The 9,307-nt window shown below is 43.3% G+C and overlaps 1 protein-coding gene across 2 annotated transcripts; it reads left to right on the plus strand.

Annotated features, from left to right (window-relative positions):
* Positions 1-907: 907 nt before the first annotated feature.
* Positions 908-8,880, plus strand: LOC148120791 (uncharacterized). Of its 2 annotated transcripts, XM_087910001.1 has the most exons (2): positions 908-1,019; positions 8,047-8,880. In XM_087910001.1, exons 1-2 carry the CDS (start codon positions 908-910, stop codon positions 8,583-8,585), a joined length of 651 nt encoding a protein of 216 aa, XP_087766127.1. In that variant the 3' UTR covers positions 8,586-8,880. The 2 variants fall into 2 exon arrangements, with proteins under 2 accessions (XP_087766127.1, XP_087766128.1); XM_087910002.1 differs by lacking the exon at positions 908-1,019 and having other exon boundaries at positions 7,995-8,880.
* The last annotated feature ends 427 nt before the right edge of the window (positions 8,881-9,307 follow it).

Genomic DNA, 9,307 nt, shown 5'->3' on the forward strand with positions numbered 1-9,307 from the left:
TGTGAGTGTTCAGTCATAGGTGGATCATCTGTGCTCTTCTCACCCTGCTCTGACACTCAAGGACCATCTAAAAGACAGAACAAGCAGAATGTATTATTTGGAGGGTGGAGAGGAATTCTGGGAAATATCAGCTTCTGCACATGATAAGGCTTTTGTACAGACAAACTGGCAGAAATGGCTGTTTTGATTACATAAGACCTACGCAAGTTCTGCACAAGGCTTGTACAAATCCCAACCTTTTAAACATATTGACTTGTCAAACAAACAAACAAACAAACAAACAAAAACCTGTGAGGCTTCTCAGGTCCAGGAAGTGGGACGGAGATAGTATGAGAGCTGTGGGGATTCTTCTGTTGCTCACTGACTAGTTTTAGTTACAACTGACCACACTGTATGGATTTTGGCTTGCTTTCCAATGATAACTTTGGTGGTTATGAGATTTCAGAGTATCTTATTGGAGCTAGTAAGTCTCTTAAAATATAGTCAGGGAAGAGAAACACCCAGACTGAATGTCAACCTTCACGGACTGTCCTCTATGGAAAAGCTGAAGGGCTTTAAATGGATAACAAGGAGCACAAGGAAAGGAAGATAAAAAGATTCAGAGGAAAGAAAGAACACAGTACACTTAGTTTAGGATACTCACTCAGACCTGAACCATGACAATTGTGCTGAGTGTGTATCAGAAAGTAGATGGGACAGGCCTTAATCCATCAGGAAAAAGGAGTGTTTCCCATCAAATGTAGAAAACGTAATTGTCCAATTTAATGATTCTTTACTTACTATGGTTAACACTGCAAAAGAAGAGCACCCCCAACAAGGTATAAAAGGGGACCCAGGGCATGGAGATGCCCAGATTCAAGTTCTACGTTCATATGGAAATTCATTTTCAATATCCTCCTCTGACACCATGGTCAGTTCCTGTTGTGGCTCTGTCTGCTCTGAGAAGGGCTGTGGCCAAGGCTGCTGCCAGACCACCTGCTGCAGGCCCACCTGCTGTGTGTGCAGCTGCTGCTGCCCCAGCTGCTGTGTGTCCACCTGCTACCACCCCAGTTGCTATGGTTGTTCTAGTTTCTGAGTATCCTGACCTGGATCAGTTCTCTTTCTCACTTTAATCCTACAGTCTAGGCATTCATTCAACAACACATGTGATATGCTGATGTTATAAACAGATAGATTTATCAATTGATTTGGAAAAGCCCAGTGTCTGCTACTATTTATTTTCTTAAAATCATTTTTGATACAAGTACATCAGAATTATAGTTAAATTGTTCTTCAAATCGTTTTAGAATTCCTTACTCTGTTTCAAAGTACAAGTTGTTATATGTTTTACTTCTAGATTTTTTTCTTTCTAATGCCACCTCCACCCATGGAATTTATTTTCATGCCAATTGCTTGATATTTCCCAATAAAACTTTAAGCCTTCAAGGGCATAAAATGTGCTCACCTCTTATTCTTCTTACTTATGTTTTACTGGTGTGTACTCATTATGCATAATGCTAGGTTTCAAAAAGACAATCTCTTTCAAGCATGTCATGTATTTTTGCCGTGTTCTTCTCCATCCCTGCATCCTCCTCCCCTCCTTTCTTTTGCTCTCGTCTACTTCCACGTCAAATACATAAAATACACCTGCTTATCTTGATAGAATCTAGGACCACAGGTGAAGGAAAATGTGCAATAGTTTTCTATTTTGAGTTGGACATATTCTACTTTATGTGGCCCTTTCACAGCCAATGGCGTAGCTTCGTTCTTTCATTATGCTGAATCAAAGTCCATCGTGTTCACATACCGCATTTTCCTTATTTGTGCACCTGCTGATGGGTTCCTGGTCTGAAGAACAACTTGGTTGTTGTGAATAGCACCGTAGGGGGTATGAATGTGTGTGCTTCTGTGATGTGCTGACTTAGCGCCCTCTGTGTACACACCAGAACAGGAGAGCCAAGATCACATGGTGAATCTGTTTTCAGTCCCGAGGCGTCTCCATACTGATTTTCATAGGGTTTGGACCAATCTACATTCCCACCAACAGTGTCCAAGGCCTCCCTTTCCCCATGTCTTCACCATCACTTCCGGTTAGTGGACTTTCTCTTCCTTTTGTCTGCCTACCAGCCTTCCTTCTTCCCTTCCTCCTTTCCTCCCTCCCTCCCTCCTTCCTTCTCTCTCTCTCTCCCACCCTCCCTTTCTCCCTTCCTCCCTCCAGTCCTTCCTTCCTCCCTCTCCCTCCCTCCCTCCCTCTCTTCCTTTCTTCTCCCTTTTTTTTTTTGTGCAGGGGACCACACCCTGGACCTTGTGCACTCCAGTATGGCCTTCTACCGCTGAGCCGTACCTTCAGCCCTGTTGTTTGTTTTCTTTTTGGCAGTCATCCTGGCAGCAGTGAGACGGAATCTCAGTGCAAAATTTTCCACATGTTTATTCACTACATATGCTTTAACTGTTAGTCTGTCCGTATTTCTGTCTCTTCCTTTTTCATGACACAGAAAGACACATCATCAGGGGGCATTAAACTTGAAAGATTCAAATGGATTTTGTAAATAAGATTTTTAAAACATAATTTAATTGATTAATTAATTTTGCATCCCAACCGCAGTTTTCCCTCCCACCTCTCCTCCCATTACCCTTCCCTACCTTTTCTCCAACACCTCCCAATCCACTCGTCCTCTGTTTCTGTTCAGAAATGGGCAGGCCTCCCATGGCTGTCAACAAAGCGTAACATATCAACTTGCATTAAGACTAAGCACCTCCTCTTGTATTAAGGCTCTGCAAGAAACCCAGTATGAGGAATGGTTCCCAAGAGCCAGTAAAAACGTTAGAGGCAGCCCCTGCTCCCATTGTTAGGAGTCCCACAAGTAGACCAAGCTACACAACTGTCACATATATGTAGAGGGCCTAAGTCGATCCCATGTAGGCTCCCTAGTTGTTAGTTCAGACCCTGTGAATTCCTATGATCCAGGTTAGTTTGTTTCTGTGGGTTTTCTTGTGATGTCTTTGACCCCTCTGGCTTATACAATCCTTCCTCTCTCTCTTCAGCAGGATTTCCAGAGCTCAGCCTAATGTTCAGCTCTCTGCATCTGTTTCTGCATGAAGGCTCTCTGATGACAAATGGTACAGTCACAAATCTGATCACAGGAGATGGCCAGTTCATGCTACACATCCACTATTGTTAGGAGTCTTCCCTGAAGTCATCTTTGTAGATCTGTGGGAGTTTCCCTTGCACCAGGTTTCTACTTGACCCTGAGATCCTTCCCCTTTTCAATCATCAAGTGTAAATAAGATTTTTATTCAAGCTGGAATTTAGTCTCATAGAAGAGGAGAGGAGGAAGGAAACTTTCACCTGGAAAAGGATTAATATCCAGATTACTAATGAACTAAAAATATACCATTGAAAGAACAAACGGTCCAATAATAAATGAATAAATGAACTGAACAGACACAACTTTAAAAAAGTACAAATGGCTAACTGATATGCATTTAAATATGCAGTTCTTTTTCCACCAGGGGAATGCAAACCAAAACTATGCCGAGATTCCTCACCCCTGTCAGAATGGCTGCCATGAAAAAAACAGGGGGCAAGTGCTGGTGAGGACATGGGTGGACAGGGTTGGGGGAGGGGCAGGGCCATTCACTATAGCTGAGAAGGTAAATTACTGAAGCCATTATGGAAATCAGCACAGAGGATTTACCAAGAACTAAAAATAGAAAACCATACAATCCTGTTATATCACTTTAGTACTTTTCTGAAGGAAACTGAGTCAGTATGCAAAAGAGATATATACATATGCATAATTATTGTGGAGCTATTTACATTGGCCAGGATATTGAAATCAGTCTAGGCTGATCAACAGATAAATGAATAAAAAATTATGGTATATATACAGAGTGATATTATTCAACCACAAAAATAAAATTATGTCATTTGCAGAAAAATATATACAAATGTAGAACACTGTAGGTGGTTCATTTTTTCTTTTTAAAATGTTATCAATGTATATTTATTATAATATAATTGCATTGACCCTGTATCACCACTCTTTGTCCCACTCACTCCTGCTGTAGTCATCTTTCTGTCCCCAAATAGTCCTCCTTCTATGTTTACATCACGTGTGTGTATAGATATATACACATGCATAGATATATGATAAATAGTTCTATATTCTAAACTCTGAATATACCAAGCAAGCAATCTACCAGTCAGTTACATACAGCCCCAATGCTGGACTCTACATAAGATAGAAAATACATATCTCTCTCTTTCTGAATCTGACATTTGGTCAGAGAAACAGAAATGTTACTCAGAGAAAAACGTGACAACTGCATCCAGCTCCTGGAAGGAGGGAACCAAAGTCTCAACCACATGATAAGCCAGTGTGATAGTTAATCTTGGTTGTCAACTTGACACACCTTGCTTGGGACAGAGATGCTCAGCTGATGAACTGCCTCCCTTGGATTGGACTGTGTGTGTGTGTGTGTGTGTGTGTGTGTGTGTGTGTGTGTGTGTGTGTGATGAGTCCTTAATGGTTGATTGACATGGGAAGCCTCTGTGGGTGGGGATACTTTCTCTAGCTGGTCTTGAAAGGCAGCTGAAGGCGAGCCTGGAACCTGGAAGCAAGCCAGGGAGTAATTTTCCTCTGTGGCTTCTGCTTGACTTTTTGCTTTGAGATCCTGCCTTTGATGGTGGACTGTAAGTAAGCTAAAATAAACTCTTTCCTTCTGAAGTTGCTTCCAGTCATGGAGTCATAGCAAGAGAAAGCAAACTAGATCAGTCACTTATCTCTGGAGGAGAAAATTCATGGTTCTCACAAGCTTAAATCCAACATGGGGGTTTATGTAACAGTGAGTCCTCCTGCATGACAGGCCAGCACTGGAGACAGAACCTCTTTTGTCCCTCCACATATCTAAGAGTGTCATCAGCCATGGTCTTGCGAGGGGCCTACTATTTGAGATTGAGCTACGCTGGGAACCTATAAAGAAGGATCAGTCACGAGTCAGGTAGCCTGAGAATTCCCTGCCACAGTGTCCAGGTGGGAAGTGGACACAAGAGATAGCCATGAAGAGGAGCAGGGTCATATCTGGATGTGATAAAAAAAAAGATTAGGAAGCAGAGGAGCTAATGGTCGGCAACATGAATGAAAATTTCAAGCAGGAAACTGAGATTTGGGGCAGGTGACCAAAAAGAAATATTAGAAATGAGTTCTGATCGCCAGTGAGTCCTGTGTAGTCACTAGTCATTAGTGTTGCTCGGGGGCCATTCTTTCTCTGAACCACAGAGCTTCTGGGGATATTTGACTGCCCCTTGGGTACTGCAGTGGGGTCACCAGGGTCTTTGTCCACAGCAACTCGGAGTGTTCTTTTGTTCCCTTTGCTTTGACAGAGGAAAAGTACAAGACTTTCCTAAACTGTGTCTACATTTATCAGAGCCAGAACACAATGCAGGCACAAGATATCAGACAATCCTCACGAGGTCCATTTGGCAGCTCAGGCTATTATCCTGGCTACATGAACCTAGCAACAAGGACCAATACTGGAACTGAAATAGTTCAAACACAAAAGAACATCGTTAAAGCATTGTGATTCAACTGGGCTTGAGAGTGTCAGGAAGCAGAAAGGGAATTTTGGAGTCATTGTATCTCTATCTGGTTCTCAACTTTTCCTCAGTAATAACAGCTCATATATAAGTCCCTCCACTGACTACTTTAGGGCAACCCTTTCCACAAGCCAACCTCACAGGGTGAGTCATATGTTTTCCTCAGAGACGTCCACTTCCCCTCCAGCAACACCTAACAGTCATCTGGGGCAAATCCTTCACACTGAGTGTTTCAGTCATGTGCCATTGATTTACTTTAGTTTCCCTTCTTGGGGCTCAGTTTTCAAAGTCTCCCACTTGTCACTCATTAGCCACAGTCACAATGTCATTATCACATTAACTTTACTCTTCGTATCCCACATTTATTGTTGTTGTTCTGGTTCATGGAATGAAACACATTTTGCAGGTAGGTTCTTGCTACTGAGAGAAGAGAGTTATTTCCTCTTTGTAAATAACACATTTCCAAGTATGCATGAGTGTTGGGGTACAGGAGCTTTAACGTCTCAGGGTTGATGTCTGCAAACTGTTGGCAGTGTGAACTAACCCTGAACCCACCGAGGTGCGAAGCACCTGAGAATTGGTTATTATAAACCCTACCAATTTCTTAGAAATGTGCAGTGGTTACTTCCACATCAATAGGTCGCAACCGCTTGTCTTCTTTTCTGAGAGAGGATTCTTTCGGGGTAGCTTGGGTTAGTCTCAAATTCATGGTGTAGCTTAAGCTGACCCTCAAACTCACAGATGTCTTTCAGTATCCTAAGTGCTGAGATATACAGGTGGGCACTATTATGCCTGGTCTCAGTCCACTTTTCCTCTCAAGTACAAGTGTAATACGCTACTTTGATCAAAATATGCCTAGTCAGATTAAAAGTTGATAGGGTTGGGCACAACCATAGGAGTTTTAGGTTATTTTAAAAAAATTCTTCCAAGAAATTTAGATGCATTCACTCCTCCCAGTCTTGTCCACCTTAATGGTTAGTAACTGATTAATTAGTTAGTTTTGTCCTGGTTAGTTAGATTTCTTTTGTTTTATTTTGTTGTCTTGTCTTTTTTTGTGATTTGACATTTTCTCTGAATTTTCCCCTTGCTAGTGTTTTCTCTCATGCAAGCAAGATTAAAGCGTTTAGAAACATGATTGTGTCGTTCAGCACAGTTACTCTTTCCTAACTTTGCAATCTCCAGGCATTCAGAAGAACAGGTTTTATAGGAAGGTGAACAACAGACTGGAGATGTGTTTGCATGGGTGTTCTCAGAGAGACCAGCCTAACATAGGCGTGGCATGAAACTGGAAGATCATGACACAAAGCCAGGATATGCATCTTTAAGTTCCCTTGACTCCAGGGAGGACATAAAGGACTGTCAGCAGTTCCTGTTTTCTGAGGAGTTATCAACTAGAAGGCTTATTTTCTCAGCCTTTAAGCATACGCTATGTTTTCACAGTGAGAACATATAGGCAGATATCCTGAGTTAGAAATCTGTACCCTCTAATATCCTGCTTGAGGAACTAATAACCAACAACCCAGATGAAGCAGTAAAGCTTTGGGCTTTAAAAGCCCAACAACACAACATGGCAGGATCCAAGTGAGAACAACAGGCAAGCACACAGTGAGCTACCATTGTTGGGTAGGCAAGTGTGTCTTAAAAACAGGAAATGGATCAATGTCTCCCACTGAAGCTACAAAGACAGTAAGTCAACAATGAAAATCAGCTCCTCGGCAGCAATCTGAGGGACCTTGATCTCATGCTGTAGCTGCACTTGGCAGCCAACTTCCCCTGAGATGCCCTAAGAATAAGTTTGGAGTGTTTGTGTTTGGCAAAAAAACAAGCATCAAAATGTCATGTCTTACAATAGCAACTGAAAATAGTGCTGTGTTTCCCCATGAGAAAGTCTAAACACTGAGTTATTAGTCACAGCTGGCAGGAAATACATCTGTGCCCTGTCTCACACTCAGACCTTTTCTGGTCATCTGTAACAAACGAACAGTCAGATTAGACCACGGATTTACTCCTTGGCTGGTTAGAAACAATTAAATGTTACACTAGAATGGACAGACTATATCATGTGAACTGAGACTGAAGTGTGTACTATTAAGAGGCAAGATGCCATGTTATGGTGCCCTTTGATGATGCTGTGTTAGAAAGGTAATGCAGGAAGTGCTGACCGACGAATTCTAACACATCAGGAAGAGAAATGGTGTTTCCTACCCAACCTGAAAATGTAACCAGGAAAAGAAAATTGCTTAATTTTATAATCACTTATTTATCAACACAAGCAATAACAAGGAAAGAATGCTGCAGGTGAGGACAGCAGCCCCTCAGTGGGGTATAAAAGGGGATGTGGGCAGGGAGACTCCCACTTCCAAATCTTCCAACCCACCTTCTTGTAAACCAACCAAGAACCTCCACCTCTGACACCATGGTCAGCTCCTGTTGTGGCTCTGTCTGCTCTGAGGAGGGCTGTGGCCAAGGCTGCTGCCAGCCCAGCTGCTGCCAGCCCAGCTGCTGCAGGCCCACTTGCTGCAGGCCCACCTGCTGCAGGCCCACCTGCTGCTGTAGACCTAGCTGCTGTCAGTCTGTGTGCTGCCAGCCCACCTGTTGCCGCCCCAGCTGCTGCATCTCCAGTTGTTGCCGTCCCAGCTGCTGTGTGTCCAGCTGCTGCAGGCCCCAGTGCTGCCAGTCCATTTGCTGCCAGCCCACCTGCTGTCGCCCCAGCTGTTGTGTGTCCAGTTGCTGCAGGCCCAGCTGCTGCCAGTCTGTGTGCTGCCAGCCCACCTGCTGCCGCCCCAGCTGCTGCATCTCCAGTTGTTGCCGTCCCAGCTGCTGTGTGTCTAGCTGCTGTCGCCCTTGCTCTGGTGGTTCCAGCTGTTGTGGAGCTAGCTGTTGCAGACCCAGCTGCTGCATTTCTAGCTGCTGTCGCCCCTCCTGCTGTGTGTCCACCTGCTGTAGGCCCACCTGTTGCCAGAGCACTTGCTGTCGCCCAGCATGCTCTAGCTGTTCTTGTTGCTGAGAGTTCATACCCACAGTCTACTGTTCTTCACCAACTAACATTCTGGGTGTAGACCACCTGTGAGCTGAATCCTGTGATGTCACCAGCTATAAGTCCTTAATTACAATTGATTAGAACGCTGTTTTTGCCTACAAATAGACCCTATCTCTCACTACTGTACTCTCTTTCTTATATGAACACAATGTTGAATTTCCTTTAGATTCCTTGAACCTAGTATGTGACCCCCTCATGGAAGCACTTGTTCTCTGCCCTGTTTCCTAAAATGGAGTCATTCCTACAACTTAAATAAATGTGGGATTTCCAGCCATATAAGTATAAAAGTATTTTGTCTTCTTTTTCCTTTCTGTTGTCATGCATCAGATTTTCCGTAGCCCATCTCTAGAAATAAAAAGACCACAGGACATGGTGGCATGCATGCCAGCTCTTTCCCTCCGAAGTCTTCATTAGAAAGCCTAAATATTGATGTTTAGAGCCAGTACCTAGATCCCTCCTGCAGACAGTCTCTTACAAAGACCAAGCTTTAGGCAGGAGAGTTCAAACCTCTATTCCCCTACCTGTATTTAAGAGGTTATCAGTTTTCAGCATGCTGAGTTAGGCTGTGTTTAAGGGGCTGTCCAAAGAAGTGTGTGCTCTGTTGGGTTTGGTAAAAGTAGAAACTTAAACAGGAACTTTTACCAAAACAATAACAACAACAACAACAAAAAAAACCTCAAAGGAACTTC

The sequence above is a fragment of the Myodes glareolus genome, chromosome 9 (assembly GCF_982192425.1).
Source record: "Myodes glareolus chromosome 9, mMyoGla1.1, whole genome shotgun sequence".
Lineage (NCBI taxonomy): Eukaryota > Metazoa > Chordata > Mammalia > Rodentia > Cricetidae > Myodes > Myodes glareolus.